This window comes from Eumetopias jubatus, unplaced genomic scaffold, assembly GCF_037043125.1.
Source record: "Eumetopias jubatus isolate StellerSeaLion01/CBP00866 unplaced genomic scaffold, mEumJub1_p1.0 scaffold_1, whole genome shotgun sequence".
Taxonomy (NCBI): Eukaryota; Metazoa; Chordata; class Mammalia; order Carnivora; family Otariidae; genus Eumetopias; species Eumetopias jubatus.
In genome coordinates, this window is record NW_028274807.1 from 111,175,152 (window position 1) to 111,188,702 (window position 13,551).

Genomic DNA, 13,551 nt, shown 5'->3' on the forward strand with positions numbered 1-13,551 from the left:
TAGCTAATTTATTTCTAATGCCAACATTTATATTATTCCCTCCCATTCCAAACGCCTGCTCAACTTTTAAACTGGATATCCTAAACTCCTTGAGACTGTGTAGCTTATTTTCTCTTTGCTCATACTGTTTCTCATTCTCTAAATATTTCTGTGGAAATTCTACCACTCTTTCATAGGTTTCAGCTCAAATATTTTCTGTAAAGTCTAGTTTTCCAACCCTTCCAGAAGTAGTATAGTAAGTCATACCCCACACTACCCTTATAGCTCTAACCACGTATCTATCATAGGCTGTGTTTTAAGAGCTGCATCTATCTCCTACCAGACAAAACTCTATGTGCTATACAAAATCTATCAAGAGGCCAGCAGCCACCTACTAAAGGATGCTGTAGAAGCCTGGATTCACAAATTGTATAGTTGGAATTTGAGTCCTAAATATATCACTTAATACATTTGCCTCTGGGGCCTCTTTCTCCAGCTATAACATAAGCTAGCCATACTAGATCACCTCCAAAGCCATTTCCCACGCCTAATTGACTTTTCCCAAAGCAGTCCTTGGTATCTTATGGACATGGGCAATGCTAGCATTTTAACTAAACTTAAAACAAATTAACTGGAGAAATAGCTCTTAATCTCATTCCTCATTTTCAAACTAAACTTGCCATATCTTCTTGTTGCCTTAATATCTAATTCATACATCTAGGTAATACAAATTTGCCCCCGATTTCCTACATAGCCAAATCTCAGTAACATTTATCTTTCTATGGCACTAATAAAAAAATGATAGTTTCTCATCTGTCTCCTCTGCACAATGCCCAACGCTCAATGAACACTGGCTGGAAGAATATGAAATTAGATGATGTCCACCAGTGGGAAGATCACTAGATATGGAAACAGCAAATACATGTTGCAGCTTGGCCTCAGATTTGCTGTGTCCTGAGGCAAGTTACTCTCACTGCGCTTTTTCCCTTCATCATTTAGTTTCAAAGGCTTTTATGGAACTTAGTATAACCTTTGAATGCGGGCTTTTTTTGGGCATGTATGTGTGGTGGGGATGGGGATTGGTGAGACGGAAAGATAACATTCAATACGGGTCTTAAAAAAAGCAAAAAGAATTACCTAAGCAAGCAAGGAGTGGGGAGATTATCAGGACACTGCAAAATGCTTGGTCACAGGCATTAAAGCAAGGAAAAATGAAATTGTTTTTACAACTGAAGCAGAGAATCTATGAAAGATCGGGGGGGGGGTGATAAAGGAAAAGGGACTCACCTATAACAAAGAAAATACCAAAGATGGCTGGAGTTTTTTTTAGCTTGGAGTAATTAGGAGTGGGGAGATGGTTTATGTGTCACAGGAAAGCCGCTAGATTTTAGGGGGTAGGGAATGAGTGGAAGAGGAACCTAAGAATAAAGGTGAGAAAATGAGAAATTTAAGTTTCACTTGGGACTGCTGAATTCTGAGACATCTGGGATACAGATTCTAGTGGAGAAATATAGAAAGAAGGTTGCTGGAAATAGGTATTTAGAACTCTAGAGTAAACTCTGGCCTAGAAGTCTAGATTTGAGAGCGGCTGGAATGTGGTAGGTAAAGCAAAACTGAGAGATGAGCTTGCTTAAGTAGGAAGAAGACAAATGGAGAACACTAACTACTGAAGAGTTAACAAAAGATGGGGGCTCAGAAGAAACTACCCTTCTTGGGAAATCTAATTATTTCTTTCATGGAATGGCCTCACATTTGCCTCTTCTATCTCCAGCATTATGTGTACTATTTTTCTCAACTTAAGTTTTCTTGAAAAAATCCTTTCAATCCCATTTCCACAATGAGGCCTAACCAAATGAGAGAGAATGACACAATCCCCTTGAATACCAAATGCCAAATACCAGTGCAGAGCACAGAGACAATTTTATTCATCTAAAGCTTATCTTTTCACTTACGCCCAATTCCTAAAGGTACAGAGATGTTATTCATAATAGCTTTATTAAAAAAAGCATATGTAGTTGTATGGACAAAGTAAAACTGTATCAGGCTAGCCCTTAGGATTATCTGACCAAGACCCAGCTTCTGTTTCTAGGTGATTAACCAGTCTTTGTTACCTTATGTCTCCTCCAATCTGTCCCCAAAATCCAGGGGTAGTAAGGAAGTAAATATAAAGGAAGGTACAAGGAACTGTTTCAAAAGAGGGATAAACCCAAAAGAATAAAAGTATCACAAGGTTTTTGGAGAGACAGTTGCTTCATTCTGGCTTAGACTAAAGGAACAGTCAAAATGAAGAGAATATCATTATCAGGGAAAAACTCTGTTCTATTTTACTTTTAGTAAGTCAGTACATGTTTTGCAATTGGGGTTCTTAAAAAATTTGGATTGGCCTGGGTTTGAGCAAAAAATTGCTCATCTTCAACAAATATAAAGTATTGTTATATTTTGGCATATAAAATATATGCCCAGAAGAGTTAAAAGTTGTCTAGGTTATCAAGTTTACTACCACTTGCTTAAATCTCTTTTGCTCTCTACTTCATTCTGGGGCAAGACATCTTACCTCTTAGCAGTTGCTTAAGCAAAAGACTAAATTCTCAAAGAATAATAAAGTGGTTTCCCAGGCTTCAGGGGCGCCTGGGTGACTTAGTCGGTTAAGTGTCTGACTCTTGATTTTGGCTCAGGTCATGATCTCAGGGTCCTGAGATTGAGCCTGGAGCCCATGCTGAGCGTGGAACCTGCTTTTCTCTCTCTCCCTCCTCCTCTTCCCTCTAGCTCGAGCTATCTGGAAAATAAATAAATAAATACATAAAAAGAGCACAGGCTTCAGAATTAAACAAGCTTGTTTTAAATCCCAACTCCACTACTTACTAGTGGGATGATCATAGCAAGCTAACATACTAAAACAGGTTTCCTTGTCTGTAAAATGGGACCACAGTTGTATCTACCCTAAAGGACTGCTGTGACGATTATGAGATTTTTTACAATTGTAAACACTAAAAATAATACTTAGTTCCTTTTATTGTTTGGATCAATTTGGACTGACACTGTGTAAGGCTTGCTATCCCAGTGCATCTTAGATTGCAAATGAAGCAGTGAGGTACAAATAAAAATCAATTATGATTAGTATTAAGAAACAGTCTTTGTATTTACACCTTACTCAAAGAATGAAATAATCCTAGTTATGCCTTAAATTTACTTGATTCCTTTGTACTCAATTAGTCAAATGTTAAGGCAGTCACAAAATATATGCTCATAAAAATTGTTTGACTTGAGATTTAAACTTACATCAATATTTATTAAGCACAGTATTCCTGTGGATTGAACATTAATGACTGTTTAGAATAAAAAGTCTTAATTTACTGAGGGAAATATTTCCAAAGGCCACATATGTTACTGAATTTATTTCAACATAAAAATTTCAAAAAGTGTTTAACATCTCCCATGCCTTCCTTTAGTGTTATATGAAATTTCAACAATTAAATATTACTAAAAACAAGAGTGGGACAAGTACTGCTTTGCTTCTACACTACATATTATTCTAGTTGAGAATCACTGCTTTAGAATTACTTAATTCAAAAAGAGATTCTGGTATAGATAATGAAGAAAAGTATAAAGTAGCACTACTATAAAATCTAAAGGGTTATAAAAGATTTTTTCACTCAAGCAGAACTATACTCAAATAGGTATATTTTCACTTGTAAAGTTTTTAACAGCTAACAGCTTTTTCTCATTTCATTGTAGATCCAAGTCCTTGAATTCTTCTAGGTAATAACAATACTGAAACATAGATATGGTAAATAACAGAACTTTACAACCATTTGTAGAGCTCAATTTGTATCAAATTATCTATGATGAATTCCAGACTTACAACATGATCTGAAATTTGTTAATCACCTTAGATTCTGGAGCTAAGACTGTCATCTGAAATGGAATGCTTCACGTGAACTACACTCTTTGCTCTCTCCCTTTCTTGATTCTTCCATAAATAATTGTTTTTGTTGTGTCTATTTAATGTTCTTCACCCTTGAGTTAAACCACAAAGGGAGGAACTGTGTCCATCCAGAAGGTCTACTAATTATAACACTTTGCATAGAATTGATATTAAGCATTTAATTGAAAAAAAGATACAATAAAATATTATTTAATATGTTATCTAATTAATTTTTGTAAGTTAGCATAAGCTTATGTTATGTTATGTCGGGCTAATCATGCCAGGAGAAAAAAATAAGAAATTAACCAGCTATTTAAATATTAGAAACTAATGAAAAGAGTATCCCTGGAACATAGTAAAAATGGGCAGGCCTCCTGAGAAATTTTTTTTCTCCTTGACAAAGATAGCTTAAACAAAAAGCCAATAAATCTTTTCTTGTGATACTCCTTGCATCTGGTTTTTACTCACTGAAGAAGAAAGTGTAGTAGTTTCTATATAACTGGCAACTGAAGTAATTAAGTAGAAAAACGGTTTAAGTTTGAGGAATAGAATAGCTAGAGTTCCATGGACTTTCAGGCTACTTCTGACAAAATTATGCCAGTGAAACTTAGCAGTTTCATATACAGATCATGGGAATGACGGAACTCATAGAAGACCCTGTAGAAAATGAAATGGACTTTAAAAACTCTTTATCTTTTGGATAGAAACCTTGACAAAGATCTTTTTACATTAGAATCTTGGATTTAGGGAAAATAATTTTGTAAACCTAGTGAAAGGCTTAATTGTATAATCATACATCATAAATATCTATCTGTGGGTTCTCTCAATTGTCCGATATCATTCTCTGTAGACAATTAGAATCGAATCTAAAGAGAAGTGAAAAAAACCAAAAGCTATCCTGAAGGTGGAAAGAAGAGGCCAAAGGCTTCGTAATTTAGTCAGGTAAGATAAAGAAGACAATTCATATGGCCATGCCTTTAAGCATGTCTCATAGACAAGTGAAGTTCTAAGTGAGCTAGATCTAGGAATCTGAAGAAATTCAGATGCATAGTACTTTACTCTTTTTACACATTGCTGGATCAGAGCAGTATACAGGAGTCCTGTGAAATCCTTGCATCATCACTAGAATCAATAATTATGAAGTGGAAAAACATCCTTGTGATCTCTAAGATACTAAGCAATATCTCCTTACCATTTTTGAAAAAGAACTTTAGAATTACATTTATATTAACACCAATGACTTTTGGCCACAAACTGGAACCCATATTCTTGATTATGGCAGCTATGAAACACTGAACTAGAGAATGTTCTTATAGTTGAATGGTGACAGAATATGCAATGCAGCTTTTATTTTTACATGAACCTAATCTCTTTACTAAATGCTTTCAGTGATGGTAATCATCTGATTTTCTGCTCCATATTTTAGATTCTGTGTACATCAAGAATTTATACAAGGTTCAACATGAAATGTAAAAAGAAAGAAGACGAGGATGCTAAGATAAACATCACTGGAGGTGTTCAAAGGCTAGACAGCAACTGAGAAGGTATGTTATAGATGTGAGACAAAATGAGACAAATGGTTGGAATAAAGGACCACTAAATTCCCTTCCAACTCAGATGTATAATTCTAGACTCAGAGATAAACTCACAGGTGGTATCAAATAAAAAAGGCTTTGGCTCTGGAGTCATACCCAGGTTTGAATCCCAACTCTATCACTTTTATAATATAACTTCACACAAGTTATTTATCCTCTCCAAAGAATAATAGGACCAGACAAGAGTATTCAGTGAGATAATGCATTAGTGTCTGGCACATATTAAACATTTATTAACTATATAATCTGTATTAGGAAGGTATAGTGGTCAAAATCTAAATATCATGAAAAACACAGGGAACATTAACTTAGGAGCAACGTGATGTGGTTTCTACATTTGATTCTTGCCTCTAATTGTATATGTTAATTTCTAACATTCTTTCCAGTTACTAAATCTTATGATGCCACATTCTAGGGGGATTTTAATGTATTTAAACATTTATCAGATGCTGATTATGTGGACACATCATCGAATAAACCATACACTAGAATTTATGAATATACAGTTGAGTATAGGAGATAGACAAGTTAGAGGTGTGATAAATGCTAAGACAAGGAAAGATTTTAGAGGGTGTTTTGGGGAAATATAATCAAGATCAAGGGTCAGGAAAGAATGTTTAGTAAAGGAAGTGCCACAGGTGGGTGGAGAATCTAAAAGGACAGAAGTCTACACACAAATGTTCTAAGTAAAAGGAACAGCACCTACAGTTAGCCATGTTAGAAAACTCAAATAATGAAGACCAGTTAGAAGGTTTTTGCATTTCCACGTAAGAAAGGACTGTGCCCTGAATGGGGATGAAAGAGATGGATAGGCTTAAGAAAAAAACTCACGGAAGTAGACATGGCAGTCCTTTGCAATTAACCTGCTATGGGATATCACACAAGTTTGAGTGTTAAGGAGAGATGACTAGGTAACAAGTTTGAGCACCTAGAGCATACAGATGACACTCAGAACCATCTACATATTCTTAGCATGATGAAGAATGTGAGAAGATGCTGTCTCAACAGCATCCTGAGGGCACCAGTAATACTTAAAAGAACAAACAGAAAGGAAAGGCCTGCCAGGGGACTGAGAAGAAATGAGAGGTAGAAGGAAAAACTGGAAAGGATGGTATCTTGGATATCAAAATTATCAGTCCAAAATTTAAAACCTATGACATGTCAGTATCAGCTTCGTACAAATCAGAAAAATATTTGGAACACTAGAAACTATTTAAAAGCTACTTAACTGTGATTGTAATTGTTAATATCCATGCATAGGTACTCAAAGTCTGGAAGGGAATATACAAACACTGAGATCGTCACTGTGTCAAAAACTTGGATTAGGTGTACTTGTTTATTCTATTTCCCAAACATTCCAAAGTTTTAATTTTGAAAAGGCAAATATGTTACTATTAAAGAAGCTGGGATACAAATGTCTTAACTAAAAAAAGATTTTTAAGATAGTATTTTCATGTTCTGATGACCTATCAAGTTGTTGTACACTTTAAACCATGGTCTTAAAGAAATTAAGTTTATGCTTGATAGGCAGACTATTTCAACTAAACTGAAGAGTAAGCAAATTCTTACAGTTTTACTTGTTTTTGTTTTAAGCAGTACTATTATTGTGGATTTAAGTCCTATTTAGACACAGGAACTTTATTATAAACACTTAAAAATAAGAAAAGGTTTTACACAAAGTAGGTACTCAATTAAAAAAATCCATGTATCTAAAATATAAATTTTGTGACATACATGTTTTAAAAGTAAACATAGAAAAGGTATCTTTATAGAATTATTCACAATTAAGGGCAAATGGGAAACTGATACACCACTTAGCAGGAGGTTTTACATGTGATTCATTCCCCTACCCCAAGAAACATCTGCAGCTCAAAGCAGATTTTTAAACTGTTTCCCCCGAATGTCTGCTATTTATAAATCCTAAATATTAAAGAGTGAGTTCCTTAATGGTTACACTTGGCACAATACTATTCTAGTAAGTACTATAACTTTTCTAACACCTACATATTTGCTTATAATCACAAACATTACATTTGTATAGAAGGTGATTTCCTAATGCAATAAATACTTAATTCTAAATTATAAGCAATTTACCAAATTTATTTTTTTGACAGATGCTTTAAAAGATTTTATAATAAAGGATGGCCCATTGCTACTTAAGTTCAAGGGAGTCAAATTTATGTATTCACATCTTCACTCAATATAAAATTCTCCCTTATCCTTTAAGTTCCTCAGGGGTACTCTAGGCATACCAGCATACAATTGAGAGCCATGGTTCCAGTTAGAAAGCTAGATCTGAATCCTAGCTCCACCACTAAATGGCTATGTGACCTGAGCAAGTTATCTAATCTCTCTAAGCTTTCAATTTCCTTCTCTGTAAACTGAGGGTACTGATACTATCTATGTAATACAGCCGTTGTGAAAATTAAACAACATACCCCAAATACGTAGCATAGTGTGTGGCACACTAGGTAGCCACTGGGTAGCAAAAATAAAACTACTCTGTGGAGAAATCCAATCAACATTTGAGCACAGAGATTGACAGTATGAAATTCCTAAGCTAAAAGTGGGTAAGCTCTGATTTGTTCCATCAGGCTAACGATCACTTATAATAAATTAGCCTTGGATAAAATTCAGTAAGTTACATAATCAGTGTACTCATTAAAAATTTCTTTCCTACGTCATGTAGTTGGGTATATAACAAGGCTTGTCTCTTAGATACATTCATTAGCAATGTTATTCAACTCCTTTTGAAAATCTGACAAATGCTCTGAACCTTTTACCAAAAACTGAACATACATTAAATTCCATCCAGTATTTCACAGGGTTCATGATCCCCGGATGCCCACCCATCCATTGACTACTAAAGATGGATATCCTACACTAAAGAAATTAGAAATTATTTTCCTCATTACCCAAGTTATGTGGAATTATTGTGGTAAATGAAAAAATTAAAAGTAAGAAGTTTACAGGATCCAAGACAATTGTTTGTTAGTTTGTTGTATTTCCTTCCAAACTACTAATGATTGCAATTACTGTTTTACGAAACTTAAGTTTATAGAATATGATCAAAGTCATGGAATACCATATGAGAAACAATTTTAGAGTATCATTCAAAAGACAGGATATATGTGTGTAAGGGAGAGACTGACTACCCCAGAGGGTTAAGGATAAAGTTAGAAATAGATATGGTGCCTATTTGATAATTTCAAATAATTTTTGATACACTTACAGGACAGGTACACCATACTTTAATGAAAATATTAATTGTACAACTGTATGACCTTGGACATATAACTTAACCCAAGTTCCTTTTTCTTCATCTGCAAAATATGATGATTTTCAGATTGAAGATTAAGATCTCATCCCAGTCTAAACTGTATTATTCTAAGAGTCCCCCACAAAATACAGCTGTGTAAAACAAAGCAAAATAAGCAGCTATATAAAACAAGTTTTAAAATTTTTGTTTTCCACGCAGAATACAATGCTAAAAGGAAATCTTTAATTTTCAGGGCATACCAAAAAAGTTACTATTGACTTCTAGTATGTGATTTTCATTTGATACTGGTTCTCAAGATAAGAACTGAGAAAATTTTCCTGGCTTTATTTTTACAGACATCTAGAAGAAAAATAAAATCCCAAAAGCAAATAAGGTAATTTAAACTATATTTTATGAAGAAAATGGATGTAAAGTTTTTTTTTTTTTTAAATAAAAGATTAATGTATTAGTTCTCAAATATCGCCTGTGATAGTAACTAGAAAGTATTTGGGGCCCTTAACTACACTGTAAGCATCTATATCAGATGCCATAGCAATATTTAAATAATGTTTACATAATACAGGATGTCACTTTATTTTTTAAACTGATTATTAAACACCACTGCAAAGATACGGGCTTCAGCCTCATGAAATTTTGAAAGGATTACATATTCCCAAGTATTTAAAATTCCAAGTTTGAACTTATATTTAATACTATACTCTTAGTTATACAATGTGCTCATTCTGTTCATAAATATTCATCTCAATACAATAACATCAGGTATAATACATAAAATCTAATCCATTAAGTCTTACCAATTTATGACCTGATGAGACACTCTTGTGGACAACATTCAGTCCTTAGAAGCTAGAATAACCCTCCAACCATGTGAGGGCATCACAACTTTTAAACTTTCGGCTTTCGATCATTATTATGTCACATTCCTCCTCCGATGCTGAATTCTAAAAAAAATTCTAGCAAAGAGTTTAAGTAAATAAGTGTTTTAATCAAATAGCCTTTAAAAATCTTTTATAGCAAAGTTTTATGTTTTACCATGATTACACAACTGATATTTTGTACTTAAGTATTTTTTTAATGTAAAATAATTTCATATTTAATCTGGATACTTCAAACTGTAAATTTCAACATGGACTTCCAGGCCATCAGGAATACTTGTTAGTAGAGTCAAGGAGAAATGAAACCAATTAAAGGTTTAAGATCATGATCCAGAAATTATGATTTAACACCATAACTTGCTACAGACAGTTTTGTAGTTCTATAGAATGGCACTTAAGTCTATTATCTGGTTCACATCCGTATGAATTTCTAGACTTCTAACACAGGTGGATGGATCAGTAATAATCCATACCGATCATTTAAATGCTCAAGACAGCATTCAATTTTTACGCCTAAATCCTAGTCTGTCTCTACCACCCCCCAATTTTAAATTAGACAACATGATGGAAAAAATAAAATTTTATTATGCATTTTATATAACAGACATAACAGTGTATCCTGTTCAGAAGTGGTCCTACAGCTCATCTGTGTACGGGCAAAGAACAAACTTAGGGGTAGGAATATATTAAAGAATAATCTTACATTTATTAAATTTTTACAAGAAAGCTTTCAGTTGGGCATCTATTTTAACTGTTGAAGGGTAATATTAGTTAACATTTTCTGTGCAGTATGAATACTCATTTCTATTTTTAATTGTCAGTTATCCACAGAAAAGGCAACCCACATATTTATGTGCGTATTTTTGCCTAAATTAACCCCCTAAATAAAACGGCATAATGGGGCAAGGGAAGAGGGTGGGGGAAGGAAGCCATCACTGAGGAAGATCAATATATGCAAAGCTACAGAAAACTCAAAGACAGCATTGTAAGGAAACTCTGCAGCCATCTCCGGAAATATCTGACCCAAATATAGGGGCTGGAGTTATGCTGTTACAGATTTCAAATTTTAATGTAATTTTTCTATTACACATGGTCTTTAAAAGTCTCCCACACAATCTGAACATCAGGATTTTTTCCAATTTACAAATATAATCTTTCCAAATGTAATCTCACAACACATTTGACTTTAATAAAATCATACAACTTTACTATCTTTTGTCAAAGCACCGCCTTATAATGTAATCACCTGGTGAAGGCAAAAACCCATATTGAAGAGAATAAATAGTTTAAAGTTGTGGTCATTTCATCAACATATTACCAAAACATTTTTAGCAAGTTCTTATGCAATTCTTGTCTCATATCAACCAAAATACTACCATAATTTAAAAAAATTACTTGGATTATTTACTCTTTCATGGGACAAGTCCCTTGAGAAGATACAATACCCAGCCAAAAGTAGCAAAGTATATGCTTCCTGAAATACATGTATCTGAAATACTGGTAATTTGGCTTGTCTGTGAAGGCTTTGATGGACTGGCCATTTGAAGGGCAGACTACCTGACCCTCTCTTGAAGGGCCTGTCAACAATAAGCACTGTTACGACAAATGCCTGGAAAGCCTCTGGAATATAGAATTAAAACCAGTCATATAAAGCAAATTTAGTTATTTTTCTATGAAGTTTATAGAGAAAAATTTTAAAGGGTGTGTGCATTATACAACTACATGGTAAATTAAGGACTTAAAGAGCTGTATTACATTTAAAAATACAAAACTTCCATTATCAGATTTTTCTCCATCATGCATTTTCCAAAATTAGTTGCTACCAAGTACAAGGGTTACCTTTGAAGGGTTTCAATGACTAAATTCCAACATGTAGGAAATCCTTATTAAAAATTTGAAATAAAATTGGGTAACTGAAGTGTCTGTAGATGAACAGTTAGGATTAATAAGATATTCTTAAAAATTTAATTTAAAATTAGAATTATCCTCAAAATGAATATTTAGAAACTTTTAATATCAATCATAAATCTCCAATCTCTGGCAAGACTGCTATCAAAAACAAATCCTGAACATTTCCCATATTTATCATTTCATTCTTTTTTAATTTGTGAGGAGGAAAAATCCCACTTAACTGAGAGTGAGCTACTAAGTCGTACGGTATAGTCTAGCAAAAACTAGGCTTAAGTTTACCATTATTTAGCTAATTTTATGGCAAATTTATACTGATAGAACAAAGAGAGCACAGGGGCAAGAAGGTGGATGATCTGCAATTTCCAAGTCATCTGAAAACTGACATGGGAAATCAAACAAACCTACAAGAGTTCCTAAAGGAACTTGCTATTTGAATAAAATGTACTTAGCTTTGTTTGATACAAAATTTCACTTTCAAGTGTAAACCACCTTCTTCAAAAAGTTCAGTACACTATTTTGAGAAATCCTAGACATGATAAATCAACACTTGCTTCCCTACACATCAGAAATGCTTATTTTTTAAATGGAGAAAAAGGGGAAATGGGGCCACCCTGTATGCTCCCAATAAATTAGGTATAGTCTTTCCATAGATTACATATTGGGGAAATGAGGCTAGGAATGTATCAAAGATAAGCTTATGAAAAAAAATTAGTCCAAACATATCTAATAGAATAAGAACACTGCAAAGACAGTGTGTTTTAAGAAATTCACATATAAAAAGACATACACAATTATAGGAAACCTCATATATCTGTGGATGAGCCAAGATACAATTTAAGATGATTAGCTATGTTAAAAATTAAGTATGAGAAATATAAGAAAAGGTGTTTAGCATGCTATGCATCATATCAAATGTAACTATTAGTGGAAGAAATCCAAAATATATGGCATTTTTTAAAATATTTCATTGATACAGCTTTGGAAAATACCCCTAACAAGTTAGGTTATTGGTATTTTAATAGGTCATGTTCATTCACAAATGATTTATAATCCTCATTCTTTCAAAAGGAGTAGAAACAGCATATAGAGGATTAAAAGAAATAGAAATGGGGGTTGAGACAGAAGATAAAAATGGAAAAAACAGAGTAGGTGGAAGCCAGTTATATATTATTCAACTACATATGTGCTAAGGAATGACAGGCTTTGTTAATAGAAAGCTGGATATCTGACTCTGAGCTTTTACTAATAACAGCTAACATTAGGAAATATTACCTACTCTTAAAATTTAAGATAGCATCACATATTATGCTTTTAAGAGCTATTATCACCTTTCTTGAAATAAAGTATGTATGACCATTCCAGGCATACATTTAGCTACATTTTCTGAACTAAGTTAGCAATATCTAAAATAGAAACAGACGCTGCAAATAAACTTCCTGAGGATCAATAGTTAACAGTCACTGTGAACAGGAGTGGTGATTAGTCACACAATACAACTCTTTTATCTCCTTATTACCCTTCAAATAGTGTGTAGACCTAGGGAAAGAATATCTTCTTTATCTTGACATACCACCAGGTAGTAAGATATGTAGTAAGATTTTTGGCTTCCAAGACATAAGTTACATATACCACTACTTCTGGGCCAAATACCACAATTAAAAACTGGAAAAAATAATACAATGAGCACCTTCTGAACCTTTTAGTATTTACAGCCAAGATCTTTAAACTTTGAAAACAACCAGGAAACAAAATGGCACAAAAACGCTATTTCTTAAAGATATGTATCAATGAATATATATTCTAAATTACTACCACCTGTTTAACTTTATTTCTGTCAAATAGGAAAAATATTTTAGAAGTAGTCAACTGAAACCCAAACACAGAAGCTAATTTTGGGTAAGCTAATGCATTTGAATACTTTATATCATGATCACAAAAATCTTATATCTTGATTTGGTGATTTAGAGTATTAGTACAAGTGCGCAC

The 13,551-nt window shown here is 33.6% G+C and overlaps 1 protein-coding gene across 3 annotated transcripts in view; it reads right to left on the reverse strand.

Annotated features, from left to right (window-relative positions):
• Nucleotides 1-13,551, reverse strand: part of TSC22D2 (TSC22 domain family member 2) — a 48,987-nt gene that overhangs the window by 12,494 nt on the left and 22,942 nt on the right. The window contains exon 2 of one of the 3 annotated variants that reach the window (XM_088025793.1): nt 9,600-9,732. The exons of the other annotated variants lie outside the window; for them this stretch is intronic. Within the exon in view, the coding sequence (XP_087881919.1) occupies nt 9,690-9,732 (43 nt within the window). The 3' untranslated portion in view covers nt 9,600-9,689. Of the gene's footprint in view, nt 1-9,599; nt 9,733-13,551 lie in introns of those variants that run through there. 3 annotated transcript variants of the gene reach the window in all.